The following is a 17,817-nucleotide window of genomic DNA, read 5'->3' as shown; positions in this document are numbered from 1 at the left end:
AGGCCTAGACATCTGAAAAGCTTAAACAACAATTTAAACAGTGTTCTCCGTGTACCTCACACAGCTAGAGAAAGGCAAAGCTGATTTTATCTTGCTACTACACAAAACAAGTCAAGTTTTGGAAAACAACAACAAAACCCATTGCACACTTTGCAAGGCATATACGTACAATTCGAAATACAGATCCGAAGTCATCTTTCTCAATAAGGTAAAGTAATGCACATTTTAAACTTATCTGCCAGCCTTCATGACTGAATTCCTTTTAAATTCCTTAAGTACAAAATATTAACAAAATATGCTTGTATGAACACAGTCTGACTTTTTCAACCTTAATTTTTCACTCTTTACTCAAATCAAGGCTGTAGCTTCCAAATATTTCCAAAAATATTTTGTAATCCATATCTAAGAGTTCAATGCAACTCACGAAGCAAGCTCTGGATAACTAGAGCTAAAAAAAATAAAAAAGAAGTAAAGGTAGAAAAAAGTACACTGGCTTCACATGGAAGTTTTATTACATGCAGGAATAACCCATGCATGAATACACAGGGGCAGAACTGGATGCTAAAAACCACAGCTAGTTCCCAAACTGATTGCTGAAAATCCTTTTTTGTTTTCCACTGTACCTCACTCTCCTCAGTTTGATAATGGATTCTTCTTCCCTCCCATTCAGGTCTGAATTCAGGCATTTCTGGCTTTTTGCAGTTAGAAACTTAGGAATTACTTTATGAGACACCAAAGACTGTGCAGAGAAAACATGAATCACAACCTTTAATGATTACATATTAAATTAAGGCCTCCTTATTAATAAACTATATGCTTTCCATTTCTTTCACTGGTGTCATCCTAATTCACATGGTACTACAAACCTCTTTGGAATTCCACAATGCTGGAAAAAAATTATGAGATATTTCTCATAGATTTAGCTGGACTAGCGCAAACTTTTATGGGAGCCCCTAATGCTGCTGAACTTCCCACAAGCAGCCTCACTTTTAATTAGATGTACTTCACAGACTATTCAGCTAGACCACTAGTAAAAACAGAAAGAGTAGCTGCGTTCCACTGCATTCAGTCATTTGAACACTGGTATTTGAGCTGAACTGCTCAAATAATAGCAGAAAAAGCAAATCTGTGTACTGGTTTGTTTTCTTAAAGTAGACATGGGGTATCTTTCGCAACATCAATTACACCCTAATTGTTTCACTTTTGCTTTTAAAATATAGCAAAATCTGTGCTTCCGGGACGTTTCTTCTTTTCCTCTACTAGCTAGATGTTATCTCGTGTCTATAACCACGAGGTTCTATGTTCTGAAAATTTTATCATATGTCTATTAAGGACTTTAATAAGTGATTGTTCTATGGGCTAGTTCATGGTTTCATTTCTTCCCAGTACGTTTGATAATCATGTGCATCTGGCTATTTAGTGGATTTTTCTTTTTTACTAGATTCTTCTTGGTTTGTACTGTTTTGCACAGCCATAGGTGATACTCTGCAAATGAAATGAATAGCTGACAACCTAATGACAGGAATTTAATGTTTAAAAGACTTTTATACTGAACCACTTAAAAAGTGGTAACTCAGGCTACATGTAATACAATCTATATATCTGTACTTCATTGAAGTAGAGGCTTATGCAGCATTTAAGTTAAGGATTAGAAACATATATCCTAGGAGGAACTTTTTGTTTGCCTTCCCAGATTTGGTCCCCAGTTTATTTGGATGCAGATAAATAATTGGTTTATGGACCAATAACTATATTGGCATTTTCCAAGTCTATCTTCTAAGAACAAATCCAGTTTATTGTATGTCAAATCATTCTTGAAATATATGCTTCCCTCTCTGGAAGTTGTTGGCTCTGCATCTGTTCTAATCCTCCCATTTTTCTCTGTCACTAAAACTGATGTGACAGATCTCCTTGGGTTGTCATAATGAGACAGCCAACTCATAAAGCATATGAGGTTCTCTAGTGGGGAAAAGCGACCACAAGAGAAGAGATGGTTCATGCAACAGCTAATAAGGAAGGAAAGCATGAGTCACAGTCAGAAACTTGATAAGAAGAGCCATTTGAAGGGACAGTAGAAACAATCTGGTCTCTTACTTGGTTCATTCATTCCTTTTCTGACAGATTCTACGCATGCACACTATAACTACCACAATGCTCTCGAAATCCCAGTTCCCGTTTAATGATTTTTTTTTTTCTTTATTTCACCAAAGATTTGCAGTGATCCTGACTGATGATTGATATCCGAAGTAGTTGATGAATCTGTGAACTTTGCCAATTGCCTTTGATGGGGCTATTTACCTTTACATTGAATCACGGAATTATTAAAAAAAAACCAGGAACCTGCAACCTGCATCAACATCTCCATTATAACTGAGAAAGTGAGCTTTACACCAAAAGATCCAAAAAATAGAATCATTAATGCAACTTCCACAAACAGAATATACTTTTAAAGTTATGCACCTTTTGTAGATAACTAAGTAGAGTTTAAAAGAAGTTGTACAGGTTTTGGAGGGTATTTATACTCTTTTTGAAATGTGGAATTCAATGCGGACTTTTTGTATCTGTAAACATTCAATGTCCTTTGCTGAAGATTTTCTATCACGCTTTCACAATGAGGTTTAACACCAAAACATTTTAATTGTATTTATTATATTTTTTGTGCCCTTTTTAAAAGGTTGTTGAGCTTCCCTACAGAAATACGATCTGCAAAGAAAGTAATGCCAGATTTTTTAAAAAGATCACAACTTCAACAGCAAATCTTGTGCACTAAGTTTGTGCATGTATTTTCCTGGTGAAGACTTACCACACCCCACCAAAGAGCATCAGCATAGCTGGAGAAACCTGTCTTTCCATCCTCATCAACTGCATCCTTCTCAGCAAGATAAACAAAATAGGATGAAAAAATTAATCCCAAGAATCCAATGTACAATGTGGTTATGAGTTCCTATTAAAAGAGAAAGCAAACAAGCACATAAGGTTTGCATCATATATATTCTATCATTGTAAAACAGTGTGAATATAGTAAGCTGTATTTCAGGTATGAAATTCACTTCCAGTAAAATGGGTAGTTCAGTAACTTCTTTTTTATTTGTATGAGACTAAAGACTTCAAGAAGCATCATTGCTACAAGATCATTTGGACAACTAAATGTAGGGCATCTCTCCTGTTTTATGTGTTGTGAATGGGAATAAATCCATTTAACTGCCCACTCAAAACACCAAATGTTAATACATTTTGAAATAGTAAAACAGCTTTAGAAATACACTTTATGAACAGTACACTAAAGTAACAGTTAAGAATTAACATCCATTTTTTGTGCTTATGACCATTTCTAAGCAATGAACTTGTGTATCTGATATTTAGATTGCTTAAGACTGTATATGATGCCTTAACAGTTTCATGTTAAGATAAAATAAAATCTTAAGATAAAACATGTTAGGTAGGTGTAATCTCTACATTAGTCCTGAAAAACAAAGACTGTCTGAGGCTAGGCCAGATTATTATGAGGGACTTTTGCTAGGGCAAGATACAGTCCTTGTGAATGTACATTTCTCTATAGATTTTTGTATAGAAAAGTTGTATTAGAACTGATATGACTTATATACAGGATTGTTACAGTCTTCAGGAAAAATGTGCTCATGCATTTAAATGAGCCAAAATGTGTGTTGTCACAGATGCAAAAATGTGTAAAGCTTATTCACCTACCCCTCAGGAAAATCCAATGCCTAGTTATGAGGGGAAATAGCTTATTTTAATTACTTGAAGTTTACAATTCTTCAATAGTTAGCAGATATTATTCCTTTATTTTCTTTGCGCGTATTTAGCCACCATTATTATGAAATGTGTCATACTACATCTTCATTGGCATCTTCCTTAAATTCCTCATGAGTTATTTTTCTTTCCTTGGATCCAAACCAAGACAGAAATTAAAATACTCCCATAAGGTAAATTTAAAATTAAAACCTGTCTAAGAAGGATTACTTTTACTTGTAAAGTAAATTGGATTCACAGATTTTCTGTAACACTCTACCCATGTCTCTTAAACCATTTGTAAGGCAAGGTTCAGGTTTTATCATCAAACTTCCTTCAGTTTGTTTTTTTTTTTTTAATTTCCTCCTTTTCATTTCCTTATAAAATACAGCCCTGGTACCTAGTAAATGCATTCAGCAGTAGGAACTATACATATACTCTTTCCTTCTGCTACAGCAGTAATTAAAGTCTAGGTTCAGCCAGTTTTTAAGCAATCTTGTCACAAAGCAAAGTAGGTTTTTTCCCCTCTAATCATTTAATAACGACCTAAATAATGAATTTTGATAGTATTCAGTTTTGCCATGAGCAAGTCTTTTAATCTAAGCCTTAACTTTTTGCAGGATGGTTTGCTAAACAAGGCAGCTGAAAGAGGAAATAAAACTTGGGATTTCAGTAGTTCAGATTTCTATGCTGGTCAACATTGTCTTCTCATCCTTTTATCTAATGATAATGGTACACTGTGTACTTATAGATACGAATTCATTGTTGTCAAAAGTTCCTTGTGGTTACATTTATAGTTGACTATTTGCACTTGTCTAATTTTCCACAACTTTTTGTTTGTCTACACAATGTTTTTCAATGCAAGATGAAACTGTTTTGCACCTGAGACTGTAAGTTCAGTGATCCATAGAAATCTACAACAGAAATGGAGACTAATTCTTGTTGCCTGCTTACAAAGTAAACACTCTGCTTTCATCTCCAGTAGATTTGTGACTTCCTTCCACATCAACAGAAATCTTTTAGTTACACTTGGCGTGTTGCTTACATCTGTGATACTAACAAATTTTACATGTTATTGAGGAATGGCCATCACTGCTTTCTTTCAATTTTGTCTTAGAGGACAGAATTAGAGAGGGGATGACATTTGGAATACTTCTCTATTAAGCAATTGCTTTTTCAGAAGCGGGCAGAAAAATATGCTTTTCAGAAGTGCTATGTGCAGGTTTATGAGATCCTTTCAAAGTGGTTGAAATATCAACAGAGCTACTTGGTTTATTTCACCATGGGCACGTCTCAGCTCCAGTCCTACTTATCTAAAGACTGAACTCTTTTTAAGTAAAGCCCAGATGAAAATATAATTTTCTTAGACTTATTCTAAATGTCACTCCATGTTACGTATGTATACAGACAAAGTACTACATGCCTATATTTAATTATTAAGAACAATGGCAGCAATTTATTACATACTGCATTTGAGAGCACAGAAGGTTTTAGAATAATTCATGCTTCAAGAAATATGGACAGATAGGTGTCTACCAATGTCAAATAGTATGAATTGATACATGATCTCAAAACAAAGAGCATTTTGCAGAAATCAGGACTTAAAACTTCACATGTATATGGTTTTTTAATAGATAAGAGCTTAAGAATAAAGAGTGCTGCCTAATAGAAACGACGCTTTTCAGCATGGCCTTTCAGATACATATATGCAAATGAAACAGTAAGAACAAAAAACAAATATGCACAAAGGTAAATCTGAATATTGAAAGACTTCAGTTAATACTTTTCTTTAACTTAGAGATATATATTTTCAATTACAATGAGACCTTACAATATTAAACTCAACACTTAGGAAAAATACAAGAAAACCACAAGTACACGACTCATCAGTAACTCCCTCCTCAGGGCGGTATAAGACCTCACAAAGCAAGGTGATGAATAAGTAAAACTCATTGAGATGCTTCCAAGCTGGTGCTGGATTGGCTAACTCAGTTTTTTAGTAAGCTGCATGATTTCCATGTCTTTCCATCACCACATGTGATATTGACTCATGTTTTGTTGCTTTTGGCAAGAAATTATTGTACAAGCTCAACCTCATGAAAACAGAAGAGCACCCTAGCCAATACAGCTATATGTAAAATTCCAAAACACATGGAAATCGTTGGTGACAACTTTTGTAAGCTCTTCTGGGCCCACAGAGGTCCAACTGCTTGTTATTTTCACAGGTCCCAAAGATGTGAATTTATTTTCTCACATTGTTTGAGGGTTCAGGGTCCCATTTTTTCTGAAAGAGTACCAAACTCAACAAATTAATGAGGACTTTGTACTCTGCCTGTAAAGAAAAACCAGCTGAGGTTGTTTTGTTTTGTTATTTTTTTAAACAAAAATTTCTCTAAGAGACTGGACAGGAATAAAGGTTCCATTTTCCCTTCCATTTGATACCATGCTAGGCTTTCAGCTACACTTGTCCAATGTCAATAGAGAGCTGTGTGTTTGATTTTTTTTTTAATTAATGTGTTAGTGAGTGATCTGCTTTGACAAGTACTACAGATCTGTAGAGTTTTATATATCATCATAATCACTTCTCTGGATTAGTAGAACTTTAGGTGCATTTATTCATAAATTCACTTCTCCAAAGGTATTTTTTTTCCTTTCAAATCATTAAACTTATTTATGTCTGTGACATTTAAGAATTAAGCATTATATTTTGGAGATAGTATTTCAAGATTCTTGACTAAAACTCTGAACACCCACCAGAAAAAATTATCTCAAACACCTTTGTCAGTAAGGTTAACAAATGTTGAGAAATTGTATTTGAGTATCAGCTTTGCCGTAGCTAGATATCCAGGCAATGCAACCATAATAACTGAAGACCACACAGACTTGGAGCATTAGAAGACATCCTGTTGTACAGGATGAAAGTAGGCTTCATAGCAGAGCACTTTGGTGTGCATCAATGCTGCACAGCCACTGTGACATAAAATGTCCTACAGTACTGGAGGAAAAAAAAACAAAGGGAAGAAAATTAACTTTTATTGTTAAATTCGTCTTTTGGAATAAGTTGCTCCCATTTTCTGCCCCAGAACATCAGTTTTCAAAATACCAAATGAACCTATGTCTGTGTGGAAATCTGTAACTATTTGTCAATATCTGGAGAACAAATCTACATTCTCAAAGAGTATGTTAAAGAACCATCCTTACGAATCTGATGTAAAGATTCATAGCACAGTATTAGCCCTCTACATTGTGGTATGATATGCAAGATTTAAAGGCTAATGACAGAATTTCATTATTATTGTCATAAAGTCGTCTTTTCATCAAGAGATTCCACAAAGCCCCAAAAAGAAGCCTTCAACTAGAAATTTTTAAGTCTGCACTAAAACATTAAAGCTTTTCCTGCTTAACGAACCTTTATGCAGATTAAGTGTGTCAAAGCTTTAGTGGACACGTAACTATTTGCAGCCAAGTTTATCTCTGTGACTACACCCTTGAAAAAGGAACTTTTCTTGCATATTACCACAACGTAGTTAATTTTTTTTATTTATAGAATGGATTAGAATACTCCTTATTCAGACAGAGAAAACAGAATGATTTAAATAATTGACTTGTTCTATCAAGGCTTTTCGACTAGTATTTGTTTTTCCACAGAACAACCAAGCTAGGAACACACCTTCTGTGAAGACAGTGGACAGTATTTTCAATATGAAAGGCAGCCCACATAACTGCATTTAATAAATTATATTGAAGGATAACATCAAAGACTACAACAGTTTCCAAAAAAAATGTTGATGCTGATACACTGTTAGCCACTGGCCTGAAGTAAGGCATAGTGTTCCCATTTTAAAAGTAGAAAGAAACTCACGATGGACTTTTAAAGTATTGTTTCTCTTGCAACAGTAACTGTTTGTTTAAATCAGACTATGATTCGAAGTCCATTAAAAGAATATACTAAAGTAAACAAAATGCTGAGGATCTTTAAAGATCTAGTACCTGACGATGTATGAAAACAACTGATCCTAATAGTCGCCAGGTGCCACCCTGTCGATCTACATGAAGCATGCGAAGTATCTGGAGAAACCGGATCCCTCTGCAAGAAAAATAGGGCGTTAAATAAAACTAATGATTGAGAACAATACTGCTGTATCTATACATAGTTGACTATGTTCACTAACATACTGCCCTATTAGAGAACTGTGATACCATTGTTCCTGGTTGTAGGGTTGCATCTTAGACTTGAGGCATCTCAGTAGACTGTATGTTTAGATCACATTTCATTATATTCAAATATATTCAGAACATCGACTAGGACAATTAGTTAAAAGAAAAACGAACAAAAAGTCTAATATATATGCTTTCAAACTCAGAGAAAACTTGTGTATTTTACCTGTTTACGATCCTCAAAAGCTTCTTTTCCAAGCAAAACCAGTGCTTCAACCTTTGCTAACATAAATATGAGCAAACCTTTTTCTCTATTTGCCAAAAGCAGAATATGAATCAAATGTGGTATAACTGAAGTCCTTTTTGTGTAAGTTATATAAATTACCTAATTGGAAATAGATACGGTCCTATGTGATTTTAGGACAACAACTGAATCATAAACTCCAAATATTTTCAACTAAAGAAAAATAATTATCCATATGGTTCTTCAGCAGAATTTTATTCGATGGAAATATTTCATTGTAGTTACCCTTTCAACAATGAACTTTGTTTGCCTACACTCATTTTACTATCTTAGCACTAAAACAAACCAATGAAGAACAGGATGAATGTCGCATTCATCTATCTGAATTTTTTTCACTAAAAGTATTTTTAGTTCTTTTTATCTCTCCTTAAAATTTTGTTGTTGTTGTTGCTTTTGGTTGTTTGTTTGGGTTTTTTTTAATCCAATCTTCTTATTTCAGTTCCACTGTGGCTGCATTTTTCTGGTTTACATCAACAGACAGGAAATTCAGCACAGTGCCATCCTTCAGTCGCTGGTGTTACTCAGACTGCGAAGGCATACTGTCTTCTGAAAGACCCAACTCTGCCTTTATTCAGAAAGCAGGTTTTTCTGAGCTTTCACAGCTGACAGCCAAATGGTCAAATGTCATTTGATCAGGCATGTCCTGACTATCAAATCACATATCAGTGACTGGGTATATGAACGCCATGTTTTGTTATTTCTTTGATATGCCATTGGAATAATGATTTTAATTAGCTGGAAGCTTCAAAATATCCACTTAAAACCTGTTAATTAAACGTGAGACCAAGAAGAATTACAAGACTACCAATATGTGAGCACCAACAGACTTTTGGAATGTAGCAGCGCATTGGTTGCTGACGTCAGGAGGGGAGAGATCTACACGTAGCTCCCCTGAACAATTATTAAACGCACCTCTTGATGCCTTGACCTAACAGCAGTTCTTGATTTTCCTGTCTCTGTTGTATCAGAGACGGTTACGGCTATGTTACAGTCAAGTGCCGACACGTTATAGGTTGGCAGTTTTACAAATAAAGATTTAAAAAACAAGAGAGCAAACAAAAAACTCCAGATACACAGCCTCTGAACACGCACAACCCATTTCCTCTGAAAAAAAAAGAAAATAAATTCGTTGGAAAGAACATTTTTACCAATTTCATGAACTTAAAACAGTAAGGACAGAAGGCTACAGGATTCTGCTGTGAACTCTGCAGTGCCACTAGGTTTCAGTCTCACTGGTTGCTGCAGGGATCAAAATGTCAGCCTGTCATACCTCGTGTGTCTGGAGCTTCCAACTTCATTCTACAAGAAAACAGCCTAACATTCTACAAGAAAACAACCTAAACCCCCCACGTTTTCTGGGATTCCCAGGATTTAAGGGAGGTCCAAAGTGAACCACAACAGTACACTTTAAAAGCAACAAAAGCAAAGGCAAGGATATGAGATTCATGCCTCCTTAATTCAAAACCAGCCACTCACATCACAGTTCTGAGGAAACTTGATGGGACTGAGACTTGCCTGACCCAGGTAGTTTTTCAGTGGTGCAATAACAACACTGCAGAGACATGGTGAAGCTTCTCTGGCAGAAAGCATTCTGAGTTGTAGGGCAGTGACTCTATAATTTAACACTGGAAAAGGCTGCACTGAGCCAAAGCCACCTGGGTTCACATATAAACACACAGAGGGCCTTTTCATTAAAGTCTTCCTACATCTCTAGTTAAATTAAACAAAATCTTTGGAATTTTCACCTTCACCCTCCTCTTCTCCTATATGAGCTGATAAAGCACATTCATACTGCCTGTGTGAGTCTTTATCATCGTGTCAGGATTGATGTTCTATGGTAATAGTTACCTTAAAAATACTTTATACATGTTGTTCCCTCCAGTATTTGTCTACACAGCTAGACGGTTTAGACAGCACTGTACATTCTCACTTCCCAGTGATTAGACTGCATTGGAAATCAGAGGCTTGTAATAGAACATGCAGCACATCTTGCAATTTAAGTTAGAAGGCGTGGGAAGTACACCTACTCTGCTTATCATTCCTTCCTTCTATTTACTTTACTTCCCAAAACAAGTTTGCAGTACTTAATGCAAGCTGAACAAACACTGTAGACATCAAATATTTCTGGTTCATGCATGGTATGAGTTACTTGTGCCAAACAAATCCACCAAAGCATAATTACACTTTAAACAAAGTAATTACTCATACTCAAAAAGTACCAAGTTAAGTGCGGTCTGGATTACTTCTTAAATAAACTGATGTTCTGTAATACTTTTTTGTCTCAGAAAGAGAGCTGTTTGATGTTCTATATAGGACATAATGTTTCTTTAGTTTTTTTTCTCTTGGCTTCAGCATTCCCACCATTCAGAACGTGCCTTATTTCTGCACTCTTGTTTCCCAACCAGTGATCAAGCACAGTTACAGAGTCTTCCACTGTCCAGTGTTTCTGTATAATAACATTTCCTATATTAGGAAAATTACATATACATCTAATTCAGAAATTGGGATATTAGATACACATCTAATAACAGTTGCAGTTGTGAAGAGCTACAGTCACTAGAACATACCTTATTGCAGATGTGGCAAACACCTGTCCATTAGAGCCTATGCTGAGGACAACAATTGAGGCTACTACCACAATTAGATCTGTTAAAAAAAAAAAAAAAAAAAGAAAGAATGTATTGAATGTTAGCTCTCAGCACTGAAACACACAACAAATACAGACTGAGGAAAGCACTTAAAAAAAATAAATTAAGTCAGCTGAAATTTGGTGGGCAGTAAGTTAATGTAACAGTTTCACATCAAGAAAACAATGACTACAGTTTCTTCCATGATGAATTTAATAATGGAAATTTTAAAGATCCTGACAGATCAGGCAGCTTGCCACAAAATCAACAAAGGCAAAGCCGTATGTACACCCGAGAAATAAATCCACATTTTGGCTCAAGGCTCTTGATTTAAGAGGGAAAGTAAGGGTTTGCTTCAATCAATAATGAAATGCATAAAGTCAAGTATCATACGCATATACATACACATACACTTCTTTTAAAAATTGTATCAAAGATGTAAAGGCAAGCTTTCAAAGTTTAGAGAACTGTCAGAACAAAGGTTTCCTAAAAAAGAATCAGTTGTTGGTTTACTTTGTGATACAGTCTTTAATTGTATGAAAAAATAATTGTTTCCAGAGTTCCATTTTTCTTCCAGAACTCCACAGTTTACACAGTTCCAGCATTATACAATGCAAATGATGGATTGTGTTCACAGTGCCAGCACCCCTTATTTTCTCTTGTCCTAGTTCAGTGAACAGTTCTATTGCTTTTAATTATTGAACCCTACTCTAACATTATTCTGAGAAGACATTTTTCTGATTTCCTCATATGCATTTCTGTGGTAATCCTCTTTAGAGCATCTAAATGCTTCATTTTCAAATTCTAACCAGAAAATAAAGGATAGTATTATAAATGGGTAGCAAATGTAGAGACAGAATGAAGAAAAGTTTTCGTAAATTTTTCTCACCAGTTTTAAACAGGCAGTACTTTATTCTTCAGAGCACTTAAAGTTATACAGCACTTCAAAAAACCCAGTGCCTGCTGACTTCATTTGCAGCTGTGAGAGTTCAGAACCTCTGTAACCTGACTTCAAAGTCTTCTCTTGGACATCCAGAAAATGAGGCATACTTGTGAAAACTGATTTAAATGACTGCCACAGAGTTTCCATGCGATGCTTAGGCAAGATACAGGATAGAATCCGACTTCGGAGGCAAAAACAGTTGCTTTCAAAAAAGGTAACTTTTTCCTCTCCTTTAAACATTCTCCTGGCTCATTCACAACCATGTAGTTGCTGCAACAAATATTACAGCAGTCCCACGATCAACAGTATCCTTCATTCTCTGATTTGGACTAATTTCTATTATTGGTCTGATTTTTGCTGTAAAAGCAGGATTCCTCCCTGACAGATAGCACTCTATCAGTTTGAAGACTGTACTACAATAATCGTACATCTATGAAAATTAAAATAAATATAGGGAGGGATAAGTTAAGGCTACAGAAAGAACTTCCATTTTGGGACAACCTTAACTTCTGACCTTCCAAATTTTTTATGCTGTCCCATTATCATGTATGTGTGTGAACATAAATTTGTAAACACTCAGAATTTAGGGAAGGTTTTCTTCACATTACACCATCATACAGATCTTTGCCCTTAAGCAAATCATGCACCCGATATCCTTACTAAATTATCAGGCATACACATATCCATCCAATGATCAGCACTGAAGGAGGAAAAGACTGACACTTAGGAAAGGAGTTTTAATCAGTTAGTGACAGTAACATTTTCATTTCTGCTTTCATTACTTCAACAGACTTTTCATTTCCACTTTCCACTTTCCTGAAAGCGTGTTCTTCATGATAGAAATATTTCATTTCCCTGCCCTCCTCCCCCCCCAAAACCTGTTCTATCTCTGCTTCTTCTCTGTTCCTAGTGTTCACGCCAGTTTTCAATCTTTAGGCTTCTCATACTAATCCCAGTTTACTGGTTCAAACAGTCCTATTTTACACTCTAGGTCTTCAGCATATCCTTCTGCACTTACACCTTTCAATCCCACGTATTCTCAGCCCTAACTTTTTTTCCTTCAGTCTCCTGTTCATTTATCAGTCTCTTTATACGTCCTTCTCCCAAAGCCTTACATGAGCATCCATCTTCCTGTCATTTCACTGAGCCTGTGTGTCCCAATCCATTCCTCCTACCCCACCACTTCACCTCAGCATTCGAGCCTGGTGTTTTTCCTTTCCATGTGCCCTGGGCAGTTTCAGGTAGAGTACTATAAAAATAAGATCAACAGATTTTCTACTTCCAGCCTCAGCACTGCTGCTCAGAGAAACCTGAAATTTGAATCGTGCTGGCTCAATGCAGACTGAATCATTGAAGAATATATGAGCATTCTTTAGCAGGGCATTTTAAGCATAAATAAGCTACAAAATTTTCAGAGGCTTGTTAGTCAGTCAGCTTGGAGTTGATTTTCAGTGACAATAAAAAGGCTATTTTCTGATTAAATTTCAAGAATCTGCTTCAAAGTATGGAAGTGCTAGCACTTCTCTGTAAGAAATCACCAGAATTGCCTTTTCAGGAACAGCTTAAACATTTTCCATGAAATGTCTCCACAAGCCTCAAACTGAAGCAGACAATTGGCATGAAAAATATCAGGATAAAGAGCCAATATTTGTTTAAATAACTTTTTCAACTCTAACAGGCATTAGTATTTAGATTAGCATTACCTTAGTATTTATACTAGTTTAAAAAAAAAAAAAGTGTCAGGAAGCCTTGGTAATTTTAAAAATTGAATTCCAGTAATTTATAAACAGTGATACGTGGCTATCCTTCTCAAACATTCTACCTACTTACATGTTTGCAAACATGTCTGTATATACACTTGAGGTGTAGAGAGGCAAAAATGACATAGCATCTTCTATATAATATGTGCACTACATATGCAGACGACAGACCTACATAAATCACATTCACTGCCATCAAACATGTTTAGAAAACAGCTTTGAAAACCTTGTCCACTGCTAGTCCACTGTCCCCGTGGCTTACTCTTATGTTCTGGACCCTTGAGAAATTCCAAACAGCTGCCATTTTTATCTAAAAAATCAGCTTCCCAGCGAAATACTAGTTAGTTATGCATAAACTTCAGCACAGCACATAGCAACATGTATAATGCAGCTTACCTGAGTACTGCTTTTGAGCAAATTGCTACCTTGTTTCTAATGTTCTCACAAGTTTACTTTCTAGTACGCATTTCTCATCTTTTTGATTAAAAGCAATTAATCCTTTTAACATTTAAAGCAGTAAAAATATTTGCATTTGGATTTTAATTTTTAGTTGCCACAGTATTTTACAGAATGTAAATAGCTCTCAGCTTGCTGCTGTAGTAGTAGTCTGGAGGTAATATGACATCCATAACAATTTAAATTAAACAGATTATATGGACATATTTGAATTTGATTTACATCACATTCTTTTGCTGAAATTTTGTGTTCTGATGGCACTTCATAAATTAGGTCTATACAAAGTAACTGGAGCTTTATATACCAGGTGCTGATGCTTTTTCATAGCTGTATACATAACCAATTAAAGGTGCTGATAAAGTTCTATTGTCCTTTACTTAAGGACAATATGAGATGGACACACATATGTGGGCTCAGATCTTTAGACCAGTAACTTACGTCCCCCTTACGTCTTTCAAATTGCATGCTGTCAAAACCAGGAGAAACAAAAGTTAATTCATAAATTGGTTCTCTGTGACATTTTCTGCAAGAACAACAAAAGAATAGAAGAGGTTGTGAAATGAAATTCTCTTGATTTTGCCAGTGTATGGTACCTGCCTTTTATAAAACCCTAATTAGGCTGAGATTTTCAGAAGCAGGTAGCTCCTAATCTAACCCTACTAAAATAGTAAGTAATGGAAGTGTTAAATCAATTTTTAGGAAAGGTATCACTATGACAGCTGCTGCCATAGTACATGAGCACCACACACTCTTTAAACATGCTTATTCTGTAAACAATGGAATGAAGAAGATTTTTCTAGGGATTCTTGGTATGCTGGAGATGAGTTCAATCTACGTCTCCTGATAGGTTCTTTAATTATAGAATTGTCTTTTCTGACTTATGTGTAACCACCTACAATGATTGGTATATTGACCTGGACGGGCTGGAGAGCTGGGCAGAGAGGAACCTAATGAGATTCAATAAGGGCAAGTGTAGGGTCCTGCACTTGGGGAGGAATAACCCCATGCATCAGCGCAGGCTGGGGGTCGACCTGCAGGAGAGCAGCTCTGCGGAGGACCTCAGAGTTCTGGTGGACAACAAGTTGACCATGAGCCAGCAATGTGCCCTTGTGGCCAGGAAGGCCAATGATATCCTGGGGTGCGTGAAGAAGAGTGTGGCCAGTAGGTCAAGGGAGGTTATCCTCCCCCTCTACTCTGCCCTGGTGAGGCCACATCTGGAGTACTGTGCCCAGTTCTGGGCTCCCCAGTTCAAGAGAGACAGGGAACTACCAGAGAGGGTCCAGTGGAGGGCTATGAATATGATGAGGGGACTGGAGCATCTCTCTTATGAGGAAAGACTGAGAGACCTGGGGCTCTTTAGCCTGGAGAAGAGAAGACTGAGAGGGAACCTTATCAATGCTTATAAATATCTAAAGGGTGGGTGTCAAGAAGATGGGGCCAGGCTCTTCTCAGTGGTGCCCAGTGACAGGACAAGGGCACAAACTGGAGCACAGGAAGTTCTGTCTCAACATGAGAACACCTTTCCATTAAGGGTGACAGAGCACTGGAATAGGCTGCCCAGGGACGTTGTGGAGTCTCCTTCGCTGGAGATATTCAAAACCTGCCTGGACACGATCCTGTGCAACCTGCTTTAGCTGAACCTGCTTTAGCAGGGGGGTTGGACTAGATGATCTCCAGAGGTCCCTTCCAACCCCTGCCATTCCGTGATTCTATGATTCTGTGATAATCTATCTGCAAAGAGGAGAAGAATTAGGCTAACTTTAGAAAATCTACCTAAGAAACTAAAAATTTTTATTTACAAGGTGGAGAAGTTACATCATTTTCCATTTTAGACAACATTTTAAAATAGCATTCAAGAAATAGTGTGTACTATCTTAACATTTTCCCTCCCCAGTTACAGAAGTTGCATGTTAACATGACAAGTTTATAAAAAACAGTAAGAACTAGGCTTGACTACTAAATTTCTTTCTGGTAAATAATTTTTATTTACAATTAGAGAGAGGAAAAAAGGAAAGAGAATGGGAAAAATCAAAGAAGTTCAAAATGGCTACCCAAGTTGAACTTTCTAAGAATTAACCCAAATTTTAGTGTGGACAGAAACCCATAAAAGAAATCTCTCTGATAGCAAAGACATTTCAATGATATTTTCTGATCTTAAAATGAAGACTTCTGTATTAATGCAAAAGCAAAATTAATACCTTAGTTTTTACACTCTGTTCTAATGCTATAATTTCTATTTCTAGTGTTCATATTTTATTCTTCTTGATTTGAAAATGATGATTCTATCACTCACAGAAAATGTATTTCCCAAGTTCAGCTATCTGGATTAGCGTAGACACAGTTCCATCTCTATTTGATATGTAAAAACAAATCTTGACTTTAAATGTATTGTATTGTTAGGGGAATTTTAAATGTAAAAGCAGTACTGATACCTTTGAATGCACAACCAGCTGTAGTCATTCTTAGCTTTCCTTAACACAAACCACTGTGTTTTCTCCAAAGGCTACACAAACATTAACGTTTACTGTGGTAGATGCACAATACCGGTATACAGAACCACTATCAAGTTGAAATCACAGTTTAATGGGACTGACGTATTTTCTCCTGCACCTCTGTACTCTAATATACCTACTTAAGAAGGACTCTTAATTTAAAGAGAAGTCAAGAACATGCTTAGGAAAAAAACTTTACCTATAGGCTTCATGGTTAGATTATGAAATTAGGTCAGCTCTAGAAGCAGATGAAGAATCTGTTCGTATGTAATGAAACACTTCTTTCTTAAGTGATTGAGAAACTGAGTACAGTACATCATCACATTATTCACTACCCACATCTAGATATCTAATAGAATACGTTGTTTTCTGAGTTTTTGCACCAAGTTTCATGAAGTCACAGATGGTTAAGGAAGCATCAGCTTGTTCTGTCTCCTTTTCACCTATACCATTTTGCTATATTTAAAAATCAGTGAGTTGATGTTTGAGTAGTTTAAAATTTGCAGCTCTACTGGAGTCTATATAAAATCACAGGCTTAAAACAGAAACACTGATTTTATGGTCTACTACAATTTTGTCCAAATATCACCTTTTATTAATACCTCACTGTTCCACAGGTTCTGTTAGTCACTTCTACTCCTTAACTGTCTCCTACTCCAGGGAAGCTACTCGCAATAGTCCTTCAAACCATCTAAAACTGCCTAACTTTAGTACTGTCTGTGGGAATTTTTCCTGAGTTATACTTTACACATTTCCATGTTTTTCCCAATTTATACTCACCTTTGTGTTTGCTTTCTACAGCAGACCTAAGGAAGGATTTTGTGTTCAAAATCTTGACAATTTTCTCCAATTACACAAGTAGATTTAGTAAAGATTTCTTCACTTTACAGTTTTGCCTTTCTTAAGCTGATGTCTGCCTGTGTCTCGCAGCCATATTTTGAACATTCATTTCTAGCAATCCAAAAGAAGAAATAATTGCATAGGTTCATAAAGCAGATAAATGCTTGAGTGTTAGACATAGCTCAGAATTGGAATATGATCTCTGCAGTAGTTGACAACTTTACCTTAAAACAGATGACAATAGTAAAGTTAAGAAAAAGAAAAAAAAAAAAAAGTGTAAATCTTACCGATAATTGATATTGGCTTTCTGGCAAACCGTATTCTTCCCTGGAAGCCAACATATTTACTCCTGCAGCCTGCAGACCACAATCGGACCACATATTCAGCACCAAAAAACACAACCAGAACTATTTCCTATAAGGAACAAAATATCAGGTTATTTCATTAAAAGACAGACTACAGTTTGCACATCTAATTTATTCCTGTG

The 17,817-nt window shown here is 36.1% G+C and overlaps 1 protein-coding gene across 1 annotated transcript in view; it reads right to left on the bottom strand.

The window, feature by feature from the left end:
* Positions 1 to 17,817, bottom strand: part of LOC104347009 (potassium voltage-gated channel subfamily KQT member 1) — a 518,893-nt gene that overhangs the window by 451,036 nt on the left and 50,040 nt on the right. The window contains exons 3-6 of the mRNA XM_086465940.1: positions 17,618 to 17,744; positions 10,780 to 10,858; positions 7,741 to 7,837; positions 2,804 to 2,944 (exon numbers count right to left, since the gene is read on the bottom strand). Coding sequence (XP_086322066.1) covers positions 2,804 to 2,944; positions 7,741 to 7,837; positions 10,780 to 10,858; positions 17,618 to 17,744 — 444 coding nt within the window. The remainder of the gene's footprint in view (positions 1 to 2,803; positions 2,945 to 7,740; positions 7,838 to 10,779; positions 10,859 to 17,617; positions 17,745 to 17,817) is intronic.

Source organism: Leptosomus discolor, chromosome 1 (genome assembly GCF_034619465.1).
Source record: "Leptosomus discolor isolate bLepDis1 chromosome 1, bLepDis1.hap2, whole genome shotgun sequence".
Classification (NCBI taxonomy): Eukaryota; Metazoa; Chordata; class Aves; order Leptosomiformes; family Leptosomidae; genus Leptosomus; species Leptosomus discolor.
This window is presented reverse-complemented; position numbering and strand designations above follow the sequence as displayed.